The sequence below is a fragment of the Choristoneura fumiferana genome, chromosome 2 (assembly GCF_025370935.1).
Source record: "Choristoneura fumiferana chromosome 2, NRCan_CFum_1, whole genome shotgun sequence".
Lineage (NCBI taxonomy): Eukaryota > Metazoa > Arthropoda > Insecta > Lepidoptera > Tortricidae > Choristoneura > Choristoneura fumiferana.
In genome coordinates this window covers 3,775,124-3,802,482 of record NC_133473.1, presented here as the reverse complement: position 1 = coordinate 3,802,482, position 27,359 = coordinate 3,775,124, and the positions used below count along the sequence as shown (strand labels likewise).

The 27,359-nt window shown below is 35.6% G+C and overlaps 1 protein-coding gene across 12 annotated transcripts in view; it reads left to right on the top strand.

Moving 5' to 3' along the window:
- Positions 1-27,359, top strand: part of LOC141445664 (uncharacterized) — a 128,574-nt gene that overhangs the window by 18,945 nt on the left and 82,270 nt on the right. For all 12 annotated transcript variants that reach the window (XM_074111531.1, XM_074111530.1, XM_074111529.1 and 9 more), the window contains exon 3: positions 3,908-3,986. In XM_074111531.1, coding sequence (XP_073967632.1) covers positions 3,915-3,986 — 72 coding nt within the window. In that variant the 5' untranslated portion in view covers positions 3,908-3,914. The remainder of the gene's footprint in view (positions 1-3,907; positions 3,987-27,359) is intronic.

The window sequence follows — 27,359 nt, the reverse complement described above, 5'->3', positions numbered from 1 at the left end:
GGCAATGGTTCCCTCCCTAAAACTTGTAGTTGATATTATAAAACATCTCAATTAAGATTGTTTTTTTTTGGAATATTTTTGTATTTTTTATTTCAATTCCAAATTTTTACTTTTACGGTCCTCCCGTAAAACCGAAATTGAAAATACAAACTGAAATATAGATGCACAGAAAAAACAGAAAAATAAGACCATCACTGGGAATCGAACCCAGGTCCTCGGTAATCCGTACCGCGTGCTATACCGCTACACCACTGATGGTCAACGGTACCGACACGAATTTCCCTATGCACCTCATATCTCAGCTTGTGTTTCTTACTTAGTGACTTAAGCCGCGACGCTAGCGACATCTATGCCGTAGCCCTCAACACTTATTATATCTTAGCCCTATTGGCTGGCAACGCATCGGCAATTCTCTGATGTAGCCATCCATGTATCCATGGACGGTGGTGCTAATGCTAACTTACCAGTTACTTCGCTTGTCTCAAATCCCATGTCATACAAAAAAATACACAGCTGTAATTTACAGTCCATTAAACTATACACATACACACCCATATACTCGTAGCGCATGTCTCAATAAACACTTTTCGCATGCTATTGAATTAATCATCAAATTAGCTAATTAATCATCGAACAATTAGTTACATCAGCGCTCCACATGACAAGTGGCCCGGGGAAAGTGCAGTTGCAGCTGCTCTTAAAGTGCAGCGGACGGTGCGTGATGGACTGGTTGATGCGCGGCCGTTTGTAAACATGCATTCCACTTAGTTGGCTAGCTATAAATCAGTGAGATATTTACTACAACAAATTTGCTCACAAAAAAATGGAGATACAAAATTAATGAATACAAATGTGGGTAATACAATTTGTTCTTATCTTTTTTTAAATTTCTGCTTTTTATAAAAAAAAAACAATTCAAGCTTTTTTGCTGAGCTTTTATTGCCCTCTCATTCCGGGAGGCCTGTGCCCAGCAGTGGGACGTAAATAGGATATGATGATGATGAAGCTTTTTTGCTGACTGTACTTTTGTTGACTGTTACTGGCATTGTCATTCAACCTACATAATATGTAAGTTAATCCGACTTTTGGAAATTGGATCAAAAACTTGCAAGATTTAAAAAAAAACATTATACGAAGTAAAGTAAAAAGTGTACTGTATCAGGAATACCATGTAATACTAACAATGAAACTCTAGTAGGCCGAGTATCATATTTTATCGACCAGATAGCCTAGTTGTTAGAGAATTTGACTACAAAGCTAAAGGTCCCGGACTGGATCCCCGTGGGGGTAAAAAATACGAATGTTTGTGCTTGAGTTTTGGATGTATAACATGTATTTATTTATTTTAAAAGTATGTTTGTCCGTTGCCTGGTATGTAAATTAGCTGTATTTAGTTTGGGACTAGGTCAATTGGTGTCAATAATATCATAATGATATTACCTATTGTTATACGAAAGTCACCGACTTAAGATTGGCTTTGGAGTATTTTTGTATTTTTTATTTCAACTACAAATTTTGTTACTTTTACGGACATCCCGTAAAATCCACATCGAAAATACAAACTGAAACATAGATGCATAGAATAACCAGAAAAAGAGACCAGCGCTGGGAATAGAACCCAGGTCCTCAGCATTAGTGTCGCTGCTTAAGTGACTAAATAAGAAACAAACAAGCTGAGATATGTGGTGCATAGTAGAAATTTGTGTCTATACTCCTGTCCCAGTGGTGGCATAGCGGTATAGCACGCAGCACGGAATGCTGAGGACCTGGGTTCGATTCCCAGCACTGGTCTCTTTTTCTGGTTTTTCTGTGCATCTATGTTTCAGTTTGTATTTTAAAGTCACCGACGTTGCTCAAAGACGTTTCAGAGACGTTTGCAGGTGGTAGGACCTTGTGCAAGGTCCGCCCGGATTGCTACCACCATCTTGCTCGCTAATCCTGCCGTGAAGCAGCAGTGCTTGCACTGTTGTGTTTCGGCGTGGAGAGTAAGACAGCCGGTGAAATAACTGGCACTTGAGGTATTCCATCTTAGGCCTCTAGGTTGGCAACGCATCTGCAATACCCTGGTGTTGCAGTTGTCTATGGGCGGTGGTAATCTCTTACCATCAGGAGACCCACTTGCTCGTTTGCCATCCAGTCGAAAAAAAAAAAAAAAAAAAAAGAATTAGTTTGCTGAAGTGGCGTTGGGCTGACCACGGACGTGAAAACGTAGTGTTGGGTGTCCTGAGGCACGGTGGACGGACGACCTTAAGAGGGTCGCTGGCGGCGGATTGATGCGGGGGCTGAAGACAGTGTTGTGGCGCGCCATGGGAAAGGCCTATGTCCAGCAGTGGATTTCTGTAGGCTGATGATGATGATGATGATATTAAGGTGATTTTCCACCGGCGAGACGAGAATTGAAATTTGTATGGCGGCGCCCGCGGCGGCTCGCGGCGGGCGCGCGAGAACACATACAAATTTCAATTCTCTTCTGGCCTCGTCTCGTCTCACCTCGCCGGTGGAAAATCACCATAAAAGTCAAATTCCAATCAAATTTCAAAGGATGAGCCGTCATTCACCAAGCTACGAACTAGACAATGCACTAGCCAATGCATTGTAAAAGTACGTTCAACGTGTTTAAAATTTAATAGTGAAAGTGAAACTCTGAAGTTATTGACGCAGACAGAAAAGGAAGAAGATAACATACGTTGTTTATTGTATATTTATTTTGATGTTTATGCTTATTGAAATAAATATGTGTATTTTATGACAAGAAACGCCGTCTCGTTGCTCTGTTCACAATATCTTAGGGATTACAAAAATAACAATGAATAAAATAAACAATATCTCAACCGCTACATCTAAAAACATAAAATTTTATTTACCTACTTAAACTAAGTTTTTTTAAAATTTTACTTTTTGTCCATCATCCCAGCTTATATACGCCCTGCTGCTGAGCAGAGGCCTCCTCTCAGAATGAAAGGGCCTGGGCTGTAGCTCCCACGCGCGCTCAGTGCGGATTGGGAACGTGTGTTATTCTTAAAACTTAAACAAGACAGCAATTCCCGTGGAAATGTAATAAAATCCGTCCTGCAGTTCAACGGCCAGAAATGACAGTTACGTGGGCAAAGACTGGTATGATTTCAATTGAACAAATAACTGAAATGACGCAGAAACAAATACGTAAAAAAACTGATCGAAAACTCGAAAACAGTCGTAATCTCAATCCCAGCTCGTGCTCAAATTCACTAAATTCTTATCGTTAAATAAGTAATTAAAAACAATATTTTTATGCAATTAAAATGTCCGCTAACATTTCAAGCGACCATTCAACCAGACCAGCAATTTGACGCTCGAGCTATGCAGCTAAATGTTAATCACTCCAACTATTGCCTGTACTTTAATATTTGTAAAACGTTGACGTAAAAACTTGGCAAGGCTAAGTCGATGGTTAGGTGTCGCAAGAAAAATCCTGTTTTCTATAACGGTTAGCACGAGAGGCACTACTGCCTTCATCACTTTAATAAACTATAAACAACTATGTAGTCTATGTCGTTTTCGTGGTGCATTAGTGTAAACTGTCATGCCACGTGAACATAGTTTTACCAATAAATAAATAAATAAAATAAATAAATAAATGTAGCTGTTGCCTGCACCTCTGCCCGCATAGAATCCGTTTATTACTATCCCACGAGAACTATGGGATAAAAACTATCCTATGCCCTCCCCCGGGACTAAACTATCTGTATACCGAATTTCATCTACATTGATCAGCGATTGATGGTTGAGGGTTTTGTACAAATTTTGCAGGAATTTAATAACTTCCAGTGCTATTAATAAAGCCCTTGATTAGGACAAAGTGAACGCAATTCATGCTACATATTTAGCAACTAACGTATGTACCTACTGATGTTTTTTTTTGTTTCAGTGCAAGGATGCGTGCGAGCGTGTGGTGTGCGCTTGCGCTCACGCTCCTGGCGGCCACTGGCGCTCTCCGGCCCACACAGGTAACTTGTTAAAGAATTAAGAGTGTGGCCACAACGGCACGGCTTCGTAGCTTGAAACGGCGCGGCGCCGGGCCTGGCCACATCAACACTAACTGCTACGGAACTCCTAAAGAATGGAATTCACTCCCGTCGTCTTTATTTCCGCATAAATACAATCTAGGGCTCTTTAAGGCTAGAGTGAATAGGCTGTTACTGAACCAGTGAGATACAACTTTGGCCTCATCTGCACTTAACATCAGGAGAGATAGGGGTCAATCACGGTAAGTTTTATGTAAAGATTTTTAGGACTATTTATTGATTGTCACTGCAAGTGGAGGGAACATGTGGATAAGGTTTTTTTTTTTTATTCAACTGGATGGCAAACGAGCAAGTGGGTCTCCTGATGATAAGAGATCACCACCGCCCATAGACACCTGCAACACCAGGGGGATTGCAGATGCGTTGCCAACCTAGAGGCCTAAGATGGGATACCTCAAGTGCCAGTAATTTCACCGGCTGTCTTACTCTCCACGCCGAAACACAACAGTGCAAGCACTGCTGCTTCACGGCAGGATTAGCGAGCAAGATGGTGGTAGCAATCCGGGCGGACCTTGCACAAGGTCCTACCACCTGCATAGGTTTGCTCCAAAGTCAACAGTTTTGTGTTTGCTTTAAGACGGATTAGTCAGACAGTTTCTTTGCAAGCTGCAATAATGGCTTACCACGGCTATATTGGTTCTACTCTAAAATATGGTATAATAATATGGGGTAACTGTACTAAAGTGGACCAATTATTTATTGTACAGAAGCGCTGCATTAGAGCCATTTTCAAAATTGAGCGTAAAGGGTCCTGTCGCCCATTTCAAGTCATGTTTTTGTGGCCTGTTTCAGCCATGGCAAAACACGAAGTAAAAAGCTATTTAATTGATAATATAGATCAAAGGTTTTCCGAGTAAAGTACCAAACAATGAAACTACAAAGCCACAACTTACACAGAATACGTAACGTTTTCGCCGCAATGTCATAACAGTAAACACTGATTAAATCATATTAATCTGCGGCAAGCATTTCAAATGAATTAAATTCAGAGCAACAACCCCACTTTCTAGCTAAGTTGACCGCACAGCCATTCAGTGGACTATCTTCGTAATTTGCTGAGATGCGCACGCGACGCAACAGAGTACTACTGGGAATGAATAGTTAATGTTAATTGGTCGTTAGATGAACACGCGGCTTGTAATTTGTTGAATACTCGATTGTACACGCTGCGTTGTTATACATGTCCGAACCTTTAAACACAGAATAAGTAATAGTAGGCAACTTTATCCATCAAAATGTTAGTGTTAGCGCCACATGTAGCTACCTAAAGTATCATCTCACATTTTGTATGTATGTAAAACTCTTTATTGTACAAAATAAGTAACAAACACAATTGTCAGACATTGAGATATATGTACAAAGGCGAACTTATCCCTTTAAGGGATCTCTGCCAGTCAACCTTTGAGTGGATGAGAGGAGCATTCAGTTAGGGACAGACAAAAAGTGAGTTTAAAAGTTAAAATAGCTAGTGGAAGCTACATAACAATGCTTTAAATAATAAAATACAAAATAATAGAGACCTAACATAGAAATAAACTACTATATACAAATATATGCATACATATACAAACATAATATGAATTATACATAACAATACAAAAAAGGATGTTTTCAAAATTTAATTTTAATTTACACATTTTGTATTTTTTAAACACAACTTATAACTAAAGCATCGCCTGTAATTATGTATCTACGACCGTATCTCGTAGAATCTCGTAAGGTTTCGGATTTATACGTAGTTCTGGCTCTTTTGCCTATGGGGTTGGTATGGGGCATACTGAGTAGGCAGCAGGATGGGCAGCGCTAGTGCTGCTGGCGCGCTGCTGCGGCGCTAACCAACAAATGCCTACCCAGGGCCGGATTTAGACGTGTTGGGGAGGCCTTGGGGCAACTGAGGAGTGGGGACCTCCCCCGCCTAAACTATTTTCCAAATAAAAATGAACAGTATAATTATGTTTGTACAAATTACTATAGGTAAAGGTAAAACAGGCAAAAAAAAAGAAAATTAAGTACTAGTGTTTAATTTAATCCGAAGTTTCTATTGTGAGGGTCCCTCTTTTGTGGAGGCCCTGGGGCTGTACCTCGGTTGCCCTCCCCCAAATCCGGCCCTGTGCCTACCCTGGAATCGACCAAAATGTACGAAAATGTCTATTGCTAATTACATTTAATTAAAGATATCTACTATTGAGGCAAGATTGGGACAGTGACGAGTACCTAATAACTTTAGTTATTTTTTTTTTTTTTTTTGCGTCTGCTTCGTCCCACCCGAGTCACATAATATAGTTGTAATAGGTTTCAAACTATAAGGCGAAGGTTAGATGAATAATAATTACTTTGGTTCATCAATAATATAAAACTGATGGATTACATTTTATTAACACAATACACAGGCAAGTCTAGATGTTCAATATTTATCACGTACGTTTACTGTAATTTAATTCTTAGATATATCAGTCGTGCCAAGGATACAAATACAATTGGTTTAAAATAAACCACACGATCAGACAGTCACTATATTATATTAATGAACTAAAAGAATTTCCTTGCTCACCCGCGACCTTACGATAGCTAAGCTTATGCAAAATATGAGTGTTCATGCAGTTCCTCCACATCACACCATATTACACTATCACATTACATTATCGAAGCTTTTATAAAACATCATTGAAATCGCAAACTTAAAAGGTAAATATTCAAACGAAATAGCTAATCGTTGCTAGGCGACTCGGTCGCCTTAGCAACGGCTAATAACGCCTAGCAACCAAAAAACGCTGAAAAAAACACGTTTCTTGTATGACGAACCCCTTTAATTTCTAACTTTATTTTATTTTTAGTATTTGTTGTTATAGCGGCCACAGTAATACATAATCTGTGAAAAATTCAAGGGTCTAACTTTTATGGCTTAAGAGATAGAGCCCTGTGACAGACGGACAGACAGACAGACAGACAGCGGAGTCTCAGTAATAGGGTCCCTTTGGGTACGGAACCCTAAAAAAAGGATATACCTAATATCATGATATACAATGTGCCCCTACTCTCTGAACAATGACTGAAATCCCGAATAGAGTTCTTTCTCAAGAATGTTCTAATATTGTAAGTATTTGATTAGATGACATATTTTATTACAGGGTGTTCCGAAGTATTAAATCGTAAATCAGTAATTTCTCCGTCATTACTGTGACGTTTAGTATGACGTTTTGTACGTATTCATCTTTATTCAGAGGGTAAAAACCCGTTGTATACTAACTAATCTTGCAATCTAGTATATTGACAGATGTCGAATCACAGAATTATGAAATCTAGATTTTTGTGATAAATACCTACTGACATCTGTCATAATTACTGGACGTGTTAGCTTTTGTATGAAAACATTCAATTTATCTTTAAATGATATGCAAGCACGTATTGCTTTCGATTATAGCATGACCAACTACGGATTGAAAGCGAATTTGCAAATGACTTCGAATGCATGACAGTAATAGTCTTACCTCATTTAGTACGCTCAGTAAGGTAAATGACCTCATGTTTGACATGCTTAATAAATAAATAAATAAATGCTAATGCCCAATATACATATGAAATCCTGCTATCGCCACTATTTATAGTGCTAGAGGCATATAATTAAAGATATCACCTACCGGGATAGTGACCAGGACTCAGTGTGTATTAGTTTGTTTGACAAAAACAAATGGTAAAATGGAGGTTTTTTTTAATTTACTGGGTTCAAATTACGACTATAAAGTATTTTTACTTGAGTAGGATTCAATAAATAAAGACCTAATGTTAATTAATAATCCCCAGTGTATTTAATAGTCATTTTAATATTAAGAAATGTTAAGTAGGTATCCGAATAAGTCAGTAGGCAACCTCATTAATCAATAGCGCTATGATCACATTCCGAAAGCCATAAAGCGCCCCATTGATGCCATCGGCGTCCAGCGATCTGCTATTAGCGATTGCCATTCACGGCAATTTAGTCTGGCATTACGCTCTGGTACTGCTTAAGATGCAATATTGAGTACTCATTGACGGTTATTATTTCTATTGCTGGGTAGTTACGATTGGTAATTGTTTCGGATAGAATTTCTTTTCGTAATGAAATTATGGCTTTTTTGTTTCTGTACGTACGTAGACGAAACATAATACGACGAGTACTTAGTTATAAACTGAGACAAACTCTTTTTAAATTCAAAAGCCTGAGTAATTACTGACATTAATTTTTATTTTATTTTTATGTGCAATAAAGAGTTTACATACATACGAACAACCTCTTTCATCCACCCAAAGATCAAATTTATATAATGTATGGTTTTTGTACAAACATACAGCCGTTTGATTACCTATATTTGACTTCTTATAATTCTGAGCAAAAAATCAATCATAAATATCTGAACACGCTTCTATGTCATTAACAATAGATTCCTGTTCATATAAAAAAAATTGTGAATAAAACTTTTTGCTCAAAAATATATGAACTCAGTGTATCTAACTTAATCCAACTCCACTTGCTATCGAACTGAATAAAAAAATGATTGTACCAAAACGTAGGTAATACCAGTTACTCATAAAAGCGTGTACATCAATTCCGTTTCATCCAAACCCTCTCAATCACTTTCCGTGCCTCCTTGACATACCATTTACTTAGACTGCAACACTTGTCTTGGCGCATCACTGTTACAAAACATCTACTTATCGACATTCTGTAAGAACCTTTAATTCTAACGTGCATCAGCGCAGAAGCAATACTTGGCGACTATAGAGGCTTAACCTGATTTCGAAACAAACAAGTGAAATTTAATGTCATATGATTCACTTTTAAGCAAAAAGTCGGCGAACAAAATTTTTCGTTGCGTCAAAAAACAATCACCCTCTATTTTGTAATCTAAGGCGTTTTTTAAAATTAATCTTTCTGGGATCAACGTGAAACTGTTTTTACAATATAAAAATATTAAAAGAGAATCATCAGAATCAGACGATTCTGTAAAAAGTTCTGTGAGGGTTGAGAATCTGAAAAAAAAAAACTTTTCATTTAATTTTTAATGAAGTTTTAGGTACTTGTAGGTTACTTAAAGCTAATAATACAAGCGCAGTAAACACGTATCAGCTACAAGAGCTGCTAGTGTATTATTTACTTAAATAATAATATTAATAATTATAACATTAATAATGTTCTATTAATAAGCCTGAATATTATACGGCCAAATATCAAACAGTGGCAAGTGGCTCATCAATCTCTTTTCGCGACTGTACGTTCGATTCTTCACAAAATCACTTTACAGATTGATTTCGGTGACAGAAAACAAATTGTATAATTTGACAAACCGAATTTCCAACGTGCCGCATTTGACCTATAAGTTGGCCTTCGCTGCATAATTAGTTCGACGTATTATCAAGATCCGGTAGCTGTGACAGTCGATCTTGATACTTACTTTGTCTGCTTCATTAAAATTATTTTTATATTGCTCAATTTGAAAATCAAGTTGGACTGAATAATGATACGTGTTAACTAAGGGTTAGTTTAAATGTTACTTGTTTTAGTTTAGTGTTTCTTTTGTAGTTAATCATAGTTTCAATTTAGTTTAAGTCTTTATTATTTGATATAATTTTCCAGAAAAAACAATTTCTTTACTTATGCACTATTTATGGCAAGTTCGATGTATTGTCTCTTCACTTGACCTTATTTTTTAATGTTAATATAATGTCGTAACGTAAATAAAACGAACGATAATAACGGGAATAACGGAATAATAGCGGTAACGTTTCGTGTGCTCTGCCTACCCCATTTGGGAATACAGGCGTGATGTGTGTGTGTATGTGTGTGTGTAAGACTAATGAACGTGCCATTTACCAGGAGAACGAAACCAAAACTTTATTACTTTGTTTGTAACTTTATACAGAAATAATCTTATTTGAAGTGGTTTTCAATCTTCCAGAACCTTGTCTTACACTTTTGCATCAATATTGTCATTATTACATCGTTTTCGAGCACGTGTGTAACACCGCGTAACATTCGTGTGTATAAGTAACACTTTACGGGTTATTCGATCACTATTGAGAACACTGTTCTGTAACTATCGGAACTAACGCGATTGCAGTTCTTGATTCTTACGACTGTGATTCTGTGTCAATGGCAAACAGATTTTTTCTGACTACGATTTTACATGGTTGTTTTCATGTAATTCTATATTTTTTACTGAAAATTAACTTTACATAATAAAAAGTCGGTACACTGAAAAAAAGGATAGCTAAACTAGTTTGGCTACTTGACGTTTTGCCAAAATTTACTAATTACGAACCAGAATTATGCTAATATTGCAAAACTGGTACTGGCTACTAGTATGCCTTAGTTTTGTAGTCACTCAAGTTATGTTACTTACAAGCAACAGTTTTTTTGTTACTGTTACCAAATTTTTTTTTCAGTGTAAGTGTCGCTTCTCAAAAGTCAAAGCCATCAAATAATAATAATAAAAAATGATTTACATACCTCTAGAACTAAATTAACTAAAACAATTACTTTGCTCACCCGCGACCTTATGATAGCTACGTTTATGCAAGAAATGTGTGCTCATGCAGTTCCTCCACCTCCACACTGTAACACACAAATCATACAAACCCATCTATTATCACCATTACACTACTCTGACTCATAACCATCCTGACTCTGACTCACAACCAGAGCTCATCTTCATCTTCATTACATATTTACAAAATCCAGAACTTTAAGACATGACATAAAAAAATAAACAAATTATTTAAAATAGTTACCTTAGGCAAGGATCCATAGATGCATAGCTTTCCATCTCTGAATAGCTGAGCTAATTATTTGTCCGAGGAAGTGTTGATTTCAACAAAAAATTTAGCGACTTTTTCCTGAAAGTTCATAGATGCGATTGCGTATTCAGCTCATTAATTTTTAACCGACTTCAAAAAAGGAGGAGATTTTATGTTTGAATGTATGTTTTTTAGCCTTTAAGTAGTATCCTCTTTGCTGTAATTAAATTACAGCTTAATTTCTATTTATTTATTTCTTTATATATCTTTAGCTATGACATCAATTTGTTTGTCACCGAAACAGAAATTAGTCTCTGATATGCATCTAGTTAAATTGGGGTCGCTTGACAACGCGATAATACCTCTTAAAAAATACAAGAAGTAAACTAAGGCCAACTAAAAGAGATGAATTACGACAAAAGTGAGAAAAGGAGCAAGACACTAATAATAACGTATCAGACAAAGACAAGGATAAAGAATCAGCAGAACAATTTATTACTAACGACAGTTACAATTGCAATGAATAGTAATGCACTTACTGAATCTATTCTAAAGTCTATTCTGATCAATAACTGTCTCGTTTGATGCGGAGTCTCTTTTATGCGTGCCCAATTCTCCGATTGAAATTAATTAATCAAGTCATCAATTAACACAAAAACTTAGCTCTCATTGATTCTGTTTATTACGTAAATTGAAAACTGTTTAGTGAATTTGCTAAAAGTATAATCAATCTTATTATCTGTGACCATTTAAATTGGCATTTGGATTGAAAGTTGGAGATTTGTAGAATGCTCATGTGAATTCTCTAAAATAACATACTTATGGTATGGCCTATATGTAGTATAGATGGAACAAATAAACAGGACACTTATGACGTTGCTTCAGTCATTTTTATTTATAACAATTATAATTTAATTCAATAATACACAAAATTCCTTCTTTCTGTGTACATACTACTTGTGTTTTTAAATTTTAATGTGCAATAAAGAATTTACTTACATAAAATCTAGCTGAAAACTCGTTTTCTACACCCCCCCAATCCCTCGCCCCCTTGCACCATTGATATTGTTATTTTGACTGAAACATTAAACCCTATGCCTTCTTCATGACAAGTAACCTTCCAGCCGACCGGGCTGCAAAGCGTGTGAAAGAAACTCTAAATACGAACATTCACATAAGCTCTCCTATTTGCCGACTGCCGGGTAAAAATAGCACCATTAGAAAACACTAGACCGTAATAGCATTTAAAATAGTCAAATGTCAATTCTAGGTATTGAAAGTAAGCTATGAAGACATCCGTTGAAACCTACTGCCATTCATAAAGTCAAAAGTAAGAGTGAATTAAAACACAATACTGATACTTATCATGGTCACACGCGGTTTCAAAAAGGTTTTATTCCTTTCATTTTAAATGCAACACCACTTTGTTAATAAAATGAACGCCTGATTTTGCAAACTGCAGCGCAGATAATAGTATTCTATGGTACCAGGCAATTATTAATTTTATTAATTACAGTAAAGTTCCCAAGTACCATTGAAATTATTCTCCCATTTTCTTTGTTTTTTGTTCAGACTATCCCTTTTTTCGATTTATAAAAACACATTATCTACGAAGAAATTCAATGTGTGTTTGAAGTTCCCAATCCACGTTGGGTCCCCGTGAGAACTATGGCCCAAGCCCTCTCATTCTGAGAGGAGGTCTGTACCTTGCGGTGGGACGTATATGAGATGATGATGGTGAAAAATCTTAATTCGATTGAACATAAATTTGACTTGACACCTAAACTGGTTCCACGCCTTAAATTTATACCAAACACCACACCAAACATCAAACGAACTTGTTACATTACGTAAACATTTTATTATCCTAATGAAATAGAGTAGGAACTTCTGTCGTTAAATTGGGGTAATATTCTAATGAATAACCGTGTCGATGGTAACCGCTTCAGTTTAAGACATTAATTAAGTTGATATTTATTGAAATAGTCAATGTTACATTGTATGCGTATGCGTCAGAGTCGATTGCACAGCATACAAATTACATTATATTAGGTAAACGTCCGAATGCTCGACACGCTTATGCCCAATAGATGACACCCTGCCGACACCTCTATTGCTAATGACATAAAATTAAGGGTAGCATATATTGGGATACTTAGTGACGAGCATTCGTACATTTACCTTATCGCATCTGAGTAGGTAATCTCGGCTGTTTAAGAGCGTTTATACCTGCTGAGCTGGCCACGTTGCATTTTTGTTAGTTTTCTTGATTATTTCATAAAAATATTAATGAAAATTAAAAATGTGGTCGGATAGAACTCTTCTTAATATAGAAGTTAATGTGTCTACTCTAATAATTATTCGTGATAGACTTTTATATTCTTTAAAAAGGAATTAATGTTTAACGGATAAACATACTTATATAGATAATAATTAAATACTTAAATAGGTACATATTAAACACCCAAGACCCGAGAACAAACATTCGTATTATTCATACAAATATCTGCCCCAGCCGGGAATCGAACTCGGGACCTCAACCTTCGTAGTCAGGTTCTATAACCACTTGGCCATCCGTTCGTCAATAAGATGTCGCCTTTTTAAATTATGAATCCACTAGTGCTATGCGTAGAAACGCAGCATACACGCATACGCACACGTATACGCGCATATACGGCGATAAATCCAGCGATATCATAGCAGCGCTGAGGAAGGAAAATTAAGAAATTTTATTTGCGGATTTTTTCATTACACACACGGCTACCTTTTACCTACTCTTAATTTAACTTTTGTAATATGTTTTTTATTTCACTTTCTTTAAAATCCTTTTATTACCCTCACTCGTAACTAACAACGTAAATAACTTAATATAACTAATTCAAATGCTCTAATTAACTTGAAATTTGGTGCAAAAGATGTTTACACTTAACCATCTTGTTGCTGTCACTTCGTATTTGAACTTTGGTGTAAAATTGACAGAAGCCATACAGTGGCAAGGTAGCAAACTGTTAAGCTATCTTTGACCTCTACTATATCCCATGACAGTATCCGTCAATATACGTAAAGAGTTTTTTTTTCCTTTTAATCATTCAATGCTCATCTTCCTCACACATCATCTTTCGACAGCCAGATGTTTTCTACCTGTGCATTAAATAAACCATTTCATTCGTTTACTTTCACAGATCGATCTGTCATATTAACTCCGTATAACTTGGCATCGAATAACTTCACTATCATTTAGACGTGACGTCAGAGTGACGTATGTAATTCAAATCAGGAGAAAGTAAATACTGATAGACTGCCGTTCTAGTTTTTAGTTTGAAGATTTTATTGTCTTAGGGGATATAATTTGCTATTGTTTGTTTTTAACCGGTCAATTGCCGAAATATGTTAACTTGCCTTTACGCGCGGTTTTGCTTACGCAAAATTTCAAAATTAAAAATCAAAATGTCTTATTCAAAAGCTATAGAAACCATTTTGCTTTAACTTAGCGGTTATTATATTTATTAGTTACTTTTATTTTACTTTTAGTAATAATTTTAACTTAGCTTAAGATATTATGTAATTTAAATAGTCAAGTTTGTATGTGTAATTAATAAATATTTTATTGAAATGTAATTGGTGAACTTAGTTATTCCCTAGCTGGTTTAGTGTGAAAGAGTAACAAATATAATCACATACACACACAAACTTTTGTATTCACATCACTGTGATCATTTTAACAAAAAATCATAAAAATTTGGTTTTGTGCTATCCGCAGCCAATGTTTTCCGTTTACCAGGACCAAATTGCATAATAAGGGTAAAATCCGTTATAAGTAAATGGTATATTATGATCTTTTAAAATTCACTACATACTATTTGCTTGTATTTTACTAACATCTATCTTTGGCCCAAGAAATTTAAGTGAAAGAAAACTGTGACATCTAAAGTTAATGCAAACTAGGTACAAGTTGGAAAATGTACTGTTACTGCACACTTCCGTTGTTAGCGAGAAACTCACATCCTCTTGCTTGTTGGAGATAATTAGATAATTACCATGGCTAAATCTCGTTTACCAATTGCTGTTTATTCAAGCGTGTTTCCACATATTTGTTAAGAAGTAAAAACTTTGAAGTACTTTAAAGCAAAATCATCGTCTCGTTATTCTGTGCAATGGACTTTCGCAAAGTTACGCCTGATTCAATAAACCTTTGCTCTCATCTGCACTTTTAAAAACTTGAGATTAGGGTCGATCAGGGGTCAGTTTTATATAAATATGTTTAAAAAAACTTTGTAATACGAGTAGGTAAATTTGTACTGGCTTATTTAGGCACAAATGAGTGTGGATGATCGTCTGTAACTAATCCCTGAAATGTACCTGTGACATATTTTAACGCAACTCGCCAATTCGTTGGCAAAGCCTTGTGGTTTGCACTGCTCTGACCGTAACCCATTCAAGTCAGCGTAAGTTGCACACAAATCCGAACATATTTCAACCTCAATACAAGTATCTTAAGATCTAAATGGAGTGGTAAGATAAAGAGTTAGTTCTTTTTGGTTTCAAGTATCGTTTTGTGCGTAAGGATTAAGGTCGCCGACTCTAGATATGAAAGTTTAAACCTGTCTAGTGCGTCATGCTCTGTACTAAATCATTTACAAAGAGTCTGGTTTTCCTCAATAAGACTAAACGTGACGGGATAACATTGAAGCAGCGTACAGTCACCATACAGCTGTCTGGGTGGTCAAAAAAATCCCTGCATCTGACCACAAACTAACGATGTTGACAATTGTGTTCAGATGCTTATGAGCACCTAAATAGCTCGGATGTTTTTGTACCATCTATATTTTGATACTTATGTAATTCAGCGGTTTTCGTGGGATTATTAATTTATACATTTTGGGTGACAAATTAGTTCATTATGTAAGCGGGTATTTAGTTGAAAGAAATAAATATTTACTTGACTAATATAAAAAACAATTACAAAGTTTAAATTATTATTTTGGGTTCTAAAATAGGTTCTTAAAAATATAGCGAAGTCTATTAGGCCTCCTGATTAATAAGTTGTTCGTAATTCTGTACTGGGTTAAATGTTTTTCTCACGGATTGTGCTGGGTGCTCAAGCAATATCTGATAACGTGTTGACATGTATCACCACTCTACATCATTCATACGTGGGTAGGCCAATTCATTAGCCGGGGACAATAAAAATTTATATTAGGGTAAACTTGTATGCAATTACAAGTTTACAAAGTGTTAAATAGCAGTATTTTTTTGGCCTGCGGTAATTGTCCTTCTGCTGGGCTAAAGCCTCTTCTCCGGATTGTCGTTCTTTTAATTGTTTTATTAGCGATATTGAATGTTAAGTTGAAATTAGTATCACCATCACATCACCCAGCCCATATACGTCCCACTGCGGGGCACAGGCCTCCTCTCAGAATTAGAGGGCTTGGGCAGTAGTTCCCACGCGGGCCCAGTGCGGATTGGGAACTTCACACACACCATTGAATTGCATCGCAGGTTGTGCAGGTTTCCTCACGATGTTTTCCTTCACCGTAAAGCTCGTGGTAAATTTCAAATGTAATTCCGCACATGAATTTCGAAAAACTCAGAGGTGCGAGCCGGGGTTTGAACCCACGATACTCTGCTTCAGAGGCGATAGGTCATACCACTAGGCCACCACGGCTTAACCACTTGTATGGAAGTAGAAATTAGTATGGTAACTTAAAATCACCTTGCGGGTATTGTACAAACTAAGTACTCAGGTGCATAATGATGTTAGAATATGTCAGACTTTACTTTAAAAGCCGTGGTTGCCTGGTGATTTGACCTATGGCTTTTCAAGCAGAAGATCGTGGGCTCAAATCCGGGCTCGCACTTTTGATTTTTTCGAAATTATCTTTCAAATTTATCACAAGTTTTACGGTGACGAAAACATCATTGAAACCTGCAAAACCTCAATGGTGGTGGGTGGCCTCAACTCACAATTCAATAGTGTGTGTGAAGTTCCCAATCCCCACTGGGCCCACGTGGTAACTATGGCACGAGCCCTCTCATTCTAAAAGTTGGCTTCTGACCAGCAGTGGGATGTATCTATTGGCTGGCATGATGATGATTTTACTAGGAAAAATAAAATACGGACCGCTTTTTCCGCAGTCGGTTCAAAACGGCCGGCAAAGCATTTAGCTTGCGCGTGACACTTGTAACTGTCATAAGTATTCATGAATGACCTTACAGATTAGGTTCGTGAGTATAATTTGTACGTATGAATGAGGAACCGTTCTTTGTATGAAGATCTTAATTCTATTGTCGCGCGCGAAAGCTCGCGATCAGCGTTTAGCATTCAACCTGCGTTGACGCATTGCTGTTGCTGAACACTAGGGATGTCAACAATTGTTAAAAATAAAAGGAATATAGAAAAAAATTAACAAAAAATAAAATAGACTACAAAAAATAATGCTGAAAAAAACTAGAACGGTGCCTTAGCACGAGCCAGTAGGATGATAAAAAATAATGTATACTAGTTTGAAGTCGGTGCCTTAGCACGAGCCAGTAGGAGTGATAAAAGCCCAATATATAAGTATATTATTATCTAATTTAATTGCTAATCAAAAATTTAAATGTTAGTTTTTCTATGTAAAATGAGATTATTTTACAAATACTGAATCACATATCAATGGGGATGGTAACTAAGTATACTTATAGTCTTATACATAATATAACGAAGAGGCAAACTCTCTACATTTTTTGCTGCTCTACATTCTCGAGACAGTTTATTTTACCGTAGATTTGAAGTCAACCCTAGCTGTACAATATGACACGGACGACCTCTTTCGTTTGTTTGTTTGCTTAATATAGTTAAACGGGGCGTGAATGGTAATGATGGTAAAGGGTTTTTAATATAACATTCAAAAGACCATACACTGCTGAGTTTTTTAGAAAATTTCTATCGTTACGGATTGTAACCAGAACAAAATTGACATAACAAGCATAGTAAAATACTAACTAGTCTGATTGTATAAATTTGAACAGAACAGTAAATAAGGTTAAAAAAACCGGCCAAGAGCGTGTCGACACGCCCAAGATAGGGTTCCGTAGCCATTACAAAAAATCAAGTAGGTAATATTTTTCTAAGGATTTCGTATTGTGTACGGAATCTTCCAAGTTTACGTATATTTTATACCTTAGGCTGCTATTTACTCTTAAACTACTACTAATTCTCAAGCAATCTTATCCGTTATAATTTTCCTTATAAATTTGATATACTTACTACCATCCTGAATTTTTCCAAATTTTACACCCAACAGTTTAGATTTTAGAGGGGGGAAGGACGCTCGACTTTAATGAAAATTTGCATTTTAAAGTTGAATATTTCGCAAACAGATCACTGAATCAAAAAATGTCAAGGCAACCCCCCAATGGTTTTAAAATACATATCTAACGATTACCGGGTTTACCTTAGAAAAAAATCTTATCCCCTATTACTTTGAATTTTTCAAATTTACCAACAGTTTAGATTTTCGGACGCTCGACTTTAATGAAAATTTGCATTTTAAAGTTGAATATTTCGCAAACAGATCACTGAATCAAAAAATGACAAGGCAACCCCCAATGGTTTTAAAATACATATCTAACGATACCCCACACTATAGGGTTAGTCGAGAAAAAAAAATCACCTCCACTTTACGTCTATTTTTTTTTATTTACCACTTTGTCGGCGTGACTGATATGTATATTTATGCCAAATTACAGCTTTCTAGTACTAACGGTCTCTAAGCATAGCCGCGGACAGACAGACAGACGGACAGACGGACAGACATGGCGAAACTATAAGGCGCATAACAACTATATGGCGATACTAGTTGACTACGGAACCCTAAAAATAAAAGGAATAGTTAAAAACTAAAAACATGCTTTAATAGTATAAAAATCATCAGACCATTCTCGGTCAAAGTGCAATCTAATTCTGTTCTAGCAAACCCAAACACGGCGGCTCGGTTATGTTGTTAACTATGTTTTGGAGTTCCAAAGCCTGCCTTACTGCTCCCTCGTCAGATCAACACTTCAACACGGTGGTACCATATCCATATTATACTGCATTGTCCTCGGTCCTTCATAAGTTCAATTCGATGTTTTGAAGGGGTTAAAAATCACGTTCAAAGATTCCGTAACATACATACCAAGCTAATAAAAGTGCGTTAAAAATGGTATTTTAATAAATAAATAACAAATATTAAACTTATTAGCATGTGCGATGAAGCATAAACAGTCCTTACCGTACATGCTGAGCCTGAACCATTTGCCTCATAGATGAGCATGTACCTTCTCAATATGTGTTTATTTTTATGAGCAATAATTTTTTTTCGTTCTTTCTTTTCTTTTTTCCTGTTTTTAAAATTTAGTTGAGATTTTTAGAAACAAAACAGAACATTACACTAATCATAAAAAAACTTTCAGGTGTTCTTTAAATAACTCTCTACGATATATTTTCAACTTCGTCGCTTTCAATTTAGGTATCAGCGATTGACAATACTATCAAAATATTATATCAACATCAGATAAAAATACACTATACGTACTTATACAATACAATACAGCAGAACGGACAAAATGATCAATAAATGTCAGTACAACTCTATTGTTTTATAGAGATTGTCCGTAATAGCTTCCTGTTAAAAATTCGAGATAAATTTCAAGCTCTAATTTTGAAAATTAGGCTAAAGTATAAAGCTATTATGACCAATATTAATAGTGTCATAATCATCGTATTTCTCATTCATTACCTATGCTAAGACGTCCACTGACGACTCCATACATAGGCTTTCTCTGAGAAAAACCCACATTGATTCAGTTTTAAATACAATACACACTTACAATATCATATTTATAATATTAGTAAAGATGTCATTATTCCATATCAACATTATGTCAATAGTTGTCATAAAATGAGTGGTACCTATGTCATTTGAACGTTATGCTTTACAACAGTTATGTATTTTGTTATATTATCTTTAAAAAAATCACCCTAAGGTTTCGTTGAAAAATTGGAACGACGATCCAAGGCAAAAAATAATCTCTGGCTATCGACTTAATGGCTCGAATGTTTTGCAATATTTCATATTGAAAACAGTCACTCTAACGTGACCACTTTAAATTTAAGTAACCGAGCCACCGCTCACTTCATACTTGTACCCTTTTTGCATCATTGGATCATTAAGCCCCATTTAGACGATGCAACAACTAGCGTGGAATTTGCAGTATATCGAAGTTGATGATTGATCCATCTTTATTAATATTAGGAATGCGAAATTATAACTATGTCTTGACAGACATAAGAGGAGAGGTGACCCTCTTCACGCTTAAATCGCTGAACCGATTTCAATTAAATTTTGTATACCGGGTGTGGCCTGTAATACGAGCAAAAAATTTAAACGTAGATCGACCTCGTCAAACTAAACAACATTAGTTCAGTGACTTTTAAAAATAATGAAGTCTTTGAATTTTCCCTTTTTCATACAAATTAAATACTGCTATCAATGTACGCCATCCTAGAACACAACTGACGTCGCCTGTCACTCTACAAACATCAAGCATTTTGCTTTAAATTGCTTCTTCGAATAAACTTAAAAGTTTAATAAAAATTAAAAAACGAATTATACCTGGTAGTTAGTATAAGATTTGGAAAAGGACATAGAATAGTTTTTGTTCCAGATATCTTCCCAAAAATGAAGTAGGGGGAAAGTTTTGAATATTCGGTGCTTACGTGTGAGCCATTGCTGGTTTTTGTTTACTTCGACGAAAGAGATGAAGAACCTCATCACAGCACATGTTATAGCTCTATAAAACTGTTATATGCCATGTTTGAGCAGCAGTAATTTCTGTGCGATATCTTGCTAATACTGTTAAAACTCTTTTTCTGTCTGTTACATACAAAAATTATTGGCAGACGGAGTCGTGGGCAGCAGCTAGTTACTTATAAATTCATAACCCGCAGTGGACTGAAAAACGCGCGATATCCCCGCACCGTGTAAACGAAGCTTTAGCTGAATGCAGTAAGTGCATCGATTTGTGTAATTGTGACCTAATAGGTCATTGCTATCTTAGGAGTGAGAGGATTCGCGGATGTGGGCTGGACAATGCATTGTGAGTGTGGTTGGAGATGGTCTTTTATAATGTCGTTCGCCTTTGATTTTTCTATGTTCGGTTCTCACGTAACATGTTTTTGAGTTGACGTAACAGTGGTTTTCTTAGGGGTTTCTGTTTGGGATTGCGAAGAGAATGAAAACAGATATTTTCTAACGCGTGCTCATAAACAAGACCTAAAACGTGTATGTGTGTGTTACCATAGCACTCGAGCCAATGTTTTTGATTGCTTTTAACCCCCGACGCAAAAAGAGGGGTGTTATAAGTTTGACCGCTATGTGTGTCTGTGTGTCTGTCTGTGGCAGAGTAACTCTTAACGGGCGGTTTTTTTATTTGAATGCAGGTTTTCTAGCGATAGTTTTTAGACATGTTTGATCAAAATAGGTTCAGTCGTTTTTGAGATATTGAACTTTGAAGTGACAATGTCGGGGGTTTTCCAACTTGTTGTTGGTTATGTTAGTATATGAAGCATCTTTACTCATAAAATCGTATTACTAGTACTTATATAAGATAAGGTTTATTGCAGAAAATGGGTACATACAAGATGGTATAATACATGTTATTCACAGTGCGCCAAATCCGGCTTGGGTAAGCACTTGCAGTTTTAATATCCTAACCAACTTATAAAAGTTAAAAAAACCCCGACATTTATCAAATATAGCCAACAACCACCAAGAACCTTCGCTTTTTCGTAAAAAAAACCTCATCGAAAACAGTCCATCCGTTAGAGAGTTACAATGCCATAGACAAACAGATAGACAGACATTGCAGTCCAACATAACGGGTGTAGCCTGTAATATGAGCAAATAATTAAAACATAGATCATACTCGTCAAACTGAACAACATTAGTTCAGCGACTTTTAAAAATTATTATTACACTAAACTTTATGCGAAGAAGCAATGTAAAGCAAAATGCTTGTTTTTTGTAGGGTGACAGACGATGTCAGTTGTATTCTAGGATGGCGTACATTGATAGCAGTATTTAATTTGTATGAAAAAGGGTTAATCTAAATACTCAATTATTTTTGAAAGTCGCTGAACTAATGTTGTTCAGATGCTCGTATTACAGGCCACACCCCGTATAACTCCTCTCATTTAGCGTCGAGGGTTAAAAAAGCATGATCTTTATCATATTGCAAGCTTCTCGTTCACTTCAATTGTGTAACTGCTACATAAGTACAGCTTATGATACTTATACCTTCTGTCCAGACATGTGTCAGACACAAGATGTTATCTGTCGCGACCTGCAATACTGCGCCTGGGCATGACTAATTTACATTATTGTCATCGTGAAAGTACGAGTATGTATCTTGAACTATGCACGCAATCATATTTGCAATCCACCGTGACTCGGTCATCTTAAAAAAAACAATAGAGCTCATTAAAATCTGTCTGATTGCTATTTGAAGTATCTATGTAGTAAATATATCATCATCTTTGGCCTAAACTTCCTACTGTTAGGCACAGGGGTTAATTTTCAGAATTGGAGGGCTTGGACGAAATTTCTCACAAGGCCCTAGTGCGGATAGGAAACATAAATACACAAATGCAAATACATCTTGCTTTGTTGATACGTTCAGGATTCTTGAAGATGTTTTACTTCACCGAAAAGTTCTTGGTAAATTTTAAACTTAACTTCGCAAATTAATTTCGAAAAACTCTGAGGTGCAAGCACAGATGGATATGAACCCGCGGTGCGCTGCTTGAGAGATCAAATCATTAGGCTACCACGGCAATGACAAAATAAAATATAACAGTACAATAGCAAGTATTTGTATTTTACTACATTTAAGTAATTAATGGGTGTGTCATCTAATTTAATACTGAAAAATGTAAAATATAAATATCTACAAACTTGATTTTGCAATAATTTTTATTCATATAAGAAAGTACAAACTTGATTAATTACGTTACATAATATCTTAAGCTAAGTTAAAATTGACATAGTCTAATTTAAATTATAACTAGAACAAAATTGTAAAAGGATCCCCCGCAGCATGGATCCAAAGATGCTGGGTGGCTGGATAGCAGTGCTGATACGTTGTGAAGGAAGCCTGTCAGCTCTTCTGTCCCTTATGGTATCCGATAGTCGTTTTAACAATTCTTTATAAAGGAAGGATTTTTGCGCTGGGCCCCTACGGACCTAAAGTTAAAATTATTAATTAACAAACCCTATAACAAATTACCTTGTTAGTTGGCTTACTACCGCGGTATGACCTAAATAGCGATAACTTATTCGTAGAACTTCCGTAAAGTAATACCCGTCGCAATAAATAAATAACATCGGCGCATTATTGAACCATTGTAAACACATGGTTACATCTCAATCTGCAAAGCTCACGCCTGGCTTCAAAGGTCATAAGAGCAAAGCAACGTAAGGCATTAGCTACCGCCATTCTTTAGCTTAATTTCAACACCTTTCATAAACGTACAATTAAAGTAGCCCAAACATTTCGACGCCACATCACATTTACCTACCATTATGCAATTATAAAACTTACCTACATTAAATTACCAATCACCAAATTAAATTCGGTAACTGACCCTTTGACTTGTTCATCCGTCAGTTTAAATTGTGTAAGTACCAAATATTAGCGGATCACCTGTCGTGACTTGGATGACCTAGATATCTAATGGACGTACTTATCAGTCGGCATAGTACATAATGATCGCTAAAATTAAAAATACTCACGATTTTTCCCGAGGCTTTGGATAAAGAGTTCTCGATTCTAATTAGGGATGTGCAATTTAATTGATATTACTCATACCTCTGTATTAAAATGTTACGAAAATGTAATGGCAGATCAAATTGCTTTTTAAACGCTCATTGGAAACGCGATATTGCCTAATAAAAAATATTATAATTCAATCAATGTACTAGCAACTTCATGAGCTGATACTGCTATCACTGCACTTGCATTTTTAGATTTTTTTTAATTGTTGTCAAGTCCGTTTTTAAAACTGTTAGCTTCCAATATCGGACACAACAAATCGTTCAGAAATACCTGATTAAGACCCAAAATATTTATAGGGATGGTAGATTTTTTGCATGCTACGCTTGCAATGGTTGCTTGATTAGTCTCAAAGAATGTCCTCTCAAGTGGATATTTTCACTAATACCTCTGTTTAAGAAGCAATAGGTCACAACACTAGCCCACCACGGTATCGACACGAGACTGTGCCCTCTAGATAATATTTATAATGAAATAAATAGAATTGTTTAAAACTATGATCGTAACTAAAATCGTAAGGAAACTAAATGTTGAAGAGAACTTTCAAAATATCAAAAATACTTCATTCGAAAATTCATTGTCATCAGAAAAAATATAATAGAGTTAAGTAGCAAGACAATTTCCTTATATGCCGCGAACAGCCACCGATTCTATTAAAACTAATCACTAACCACATCTCAATCTCGAAATATCTCGTTAATAAAATGGATATTGTTATCATTGGAAGCGATAACGGTTTCGCAACGCTTATTATTTTCGTTATCTGCAACATCTGTTACATTTTTCTAACATTCCTTTCACCACGCTGATACAATTGTAACAGCTTCTTTTTTTTAAACGGTCTATCTTCTTGTCAATTTCGTGTAGCAATTTGTATTTGCTAAGTAATGATACATTTGTTGGTTGATTGTCTTGGTGCTGCTTTTTGGTATGTCTGAAAGTTTGACCGCCTTCTTCTTTATCGGCTTGTTTTTCGATTACTCGAAGATCGACCAAGTGGGATAACTGTGTACCTAGTTTAAAGTTAGATAAAAAAAATACAAAATAGCCTCTCACGGGAAGACGGGATTCGTGACGAAGTTACCTAAGCTGAAAAAAAATAACTGACTATACTCGTAGATTTTTCATGACCGCAAAACATCTAAATAGTTTTTTTAGTAATAATGTTTTTAGCAACTAAGTATACGTGTGTTACGATACACAATTAGGTAAGAGCATTAATTCAACAAGGTAATGAAATACTGTAATTGCATCAATGCACTTCTAAACTTCATTGACACGTTTTCCACTTCATTTTTCATTATTTCCTATATATTCAATGGCTAAAAAAGTGCATTTGTCCGCAAACGCTCGTCTTTTAAAGAATCCGCTACTATTTTGCTTTATTCAGGTTCTTTCTTACTTTTTATCATTACTTTCGAAAGAAGATTTTTACAAATCGATTATACATTTTCCAATCATCGAAAGTGCTTTTGAGTTTAATATTTTTTGAAAAAAATAATAAATTGCAGTATTTTCCATTTCACAAATTATTCAAAAAGTCAGCAACAATATTATAATCTAATGAAGAAGCCGTAACATGGACTTGAAAATTAACGTACACCTACTTTTACAGACGTCTTTTACAGTAAAAAAAAATGTTTCCATGCATTAGATAGGTAATCATTTTAAGTTTCGTATACGGACTCTTGCCGGTGGCAAGGCAGGCCCAAGCCGAGTTGGCAAGAGAACCTGGACGCGGGACTGGGCAAGTGACGAAATATAGCTCTGGATAGGCAGATGTGGAGGTCAAGAGGGTCTTTGCCCAGTAGATGTAGGCCAATATTTACAATTTTATAATCCGCAAAACCTCTCCCTTATCAAAGATAATGGTCCAATATCTTTATAACAGGATATTAATCAACAAAATATGAAGCAACTTTGGAGTTTACTTTATAGCAAAATTGGTTTTCGATCAAGTTTGTTTTGCGACAACTTGCGAAACCCAATCTTTGTTCGATAAAATAACTTTTTGTTGTGATGGAACATTGTAACTATAAGAAAAACTAGAATAGAAAAAAAAACTTTAATTCTTTTGTCTGTGGTGGTTTATCACCAGACAGAATCTTCATAAAACTGATTGTCGAAGCATAAATAAGAATATTATTAAGTATAGTTGTTCTGAGTTATGCTATTACAATCCTGTCCGTCTGCCTATGTTGACTCTGACGGAGATTGAGTTTGCAGAAATTTAATTTTAAATGTAAGTTTCTTTTGCTGATAACTGTACCGAATTACAAGTCAGCCCGTCTCTAGAAGCGGGTGAAATTCGATTTGACCGTTAAAAATCATGCAAACAAATGAAAAAGTTAGGGGGCTGCATCGGGCGAGGTTCAAACCCACATCTTTTGGCAATACGCGCCAAGTGGGCTAATCAACTGCACTACCGGGGCTTCCGATCTTAGATTTCGTTGAGCAAACGTATTGTAAATGAAATAATATAAAAAAAACTGCAAACTAAAATAAAAATCCTGTTAAATTTAAAAGAACCACAAGAAATAACTTGATCCAGGGAAAAACTGGATCTTTATGTTAGGTATCATCGACTCTCAATTTTAGCGATTAAATTTATATAATTTCTCTAGCAGCAAGCTTTTTGAAACCAATAAACTTCACTTACGCTTGTCCATTGTTCTTTCTTTTAACTGAAATTTTAATTACATAGATATAAATCTAGAGATAATGCTCCTACATAACTTAAGTAATATGAGCCCGTCATTAAATAAATTGGTAATGTAAACCGTCAATTACTGTCAACATGGTTATCCATTTTATTTTCGGATTAAATTATTAGGCATGGATGAGATAGAGTTTTGGCATAAACCGCTGTCTTTTATTTACTTTTTTAATTATCAAACACATATACAAAAAAATCGAAACACATAATAAACTACGTTGGGTCTGTACCAAAGTAAGCGTCAATTAATTTACTTAATTTTTTACCAGAACTAAAAAAGTATCTTGCAGTGTTAAATACAAAATATTTAGACCTTCTTTAATAATATAAATGCATTATGTTTAGCCAAGCTACCCAATTTTAGATGCATTTACTCATCACTTTAAAAAATAAAAATTCAATTTTAACTTTTGACTGCAAACAAGCAATTTAATTTTCAATTACCTTTAAGTAATTTCCTTTCTAGAATTCAGTTGCAAAACATTGATGTCAATTTGAGTACATACGTTAGCCACGGAATGGTCACAATAATAATGGATATAAAAACATTAAGGAGCTTAAATCATAGATTTCATATTACACCGAAATGACTTGTCATCGCCTGTAACGAATGTGCAGCCATGATCGAATAGTTACACATTTATATATACAGCTAATGCATGCAACTGACTACATAACTAATGCACACTTTTAAGTTCTTACGCTTTTATAATAAAGTCTATATTAGTTTAAAAGCCGGTGTTTACGTTCGTCGTTTTTTCATAAATATTGATGTTAGTTTTATATTTTTCGATTGCATGATTAAGTTGGTAACAATATACGGGCGTTTCGCTTCGCTGCGTCTACGAATAATTTCGGCGGTCTGTCGTCATTGGATTTTGCTTATGAGCATGCAATGCAGAATGACATGCATTTTAAATATGTATGGGAATACTTTCATTACAAATTTGTAT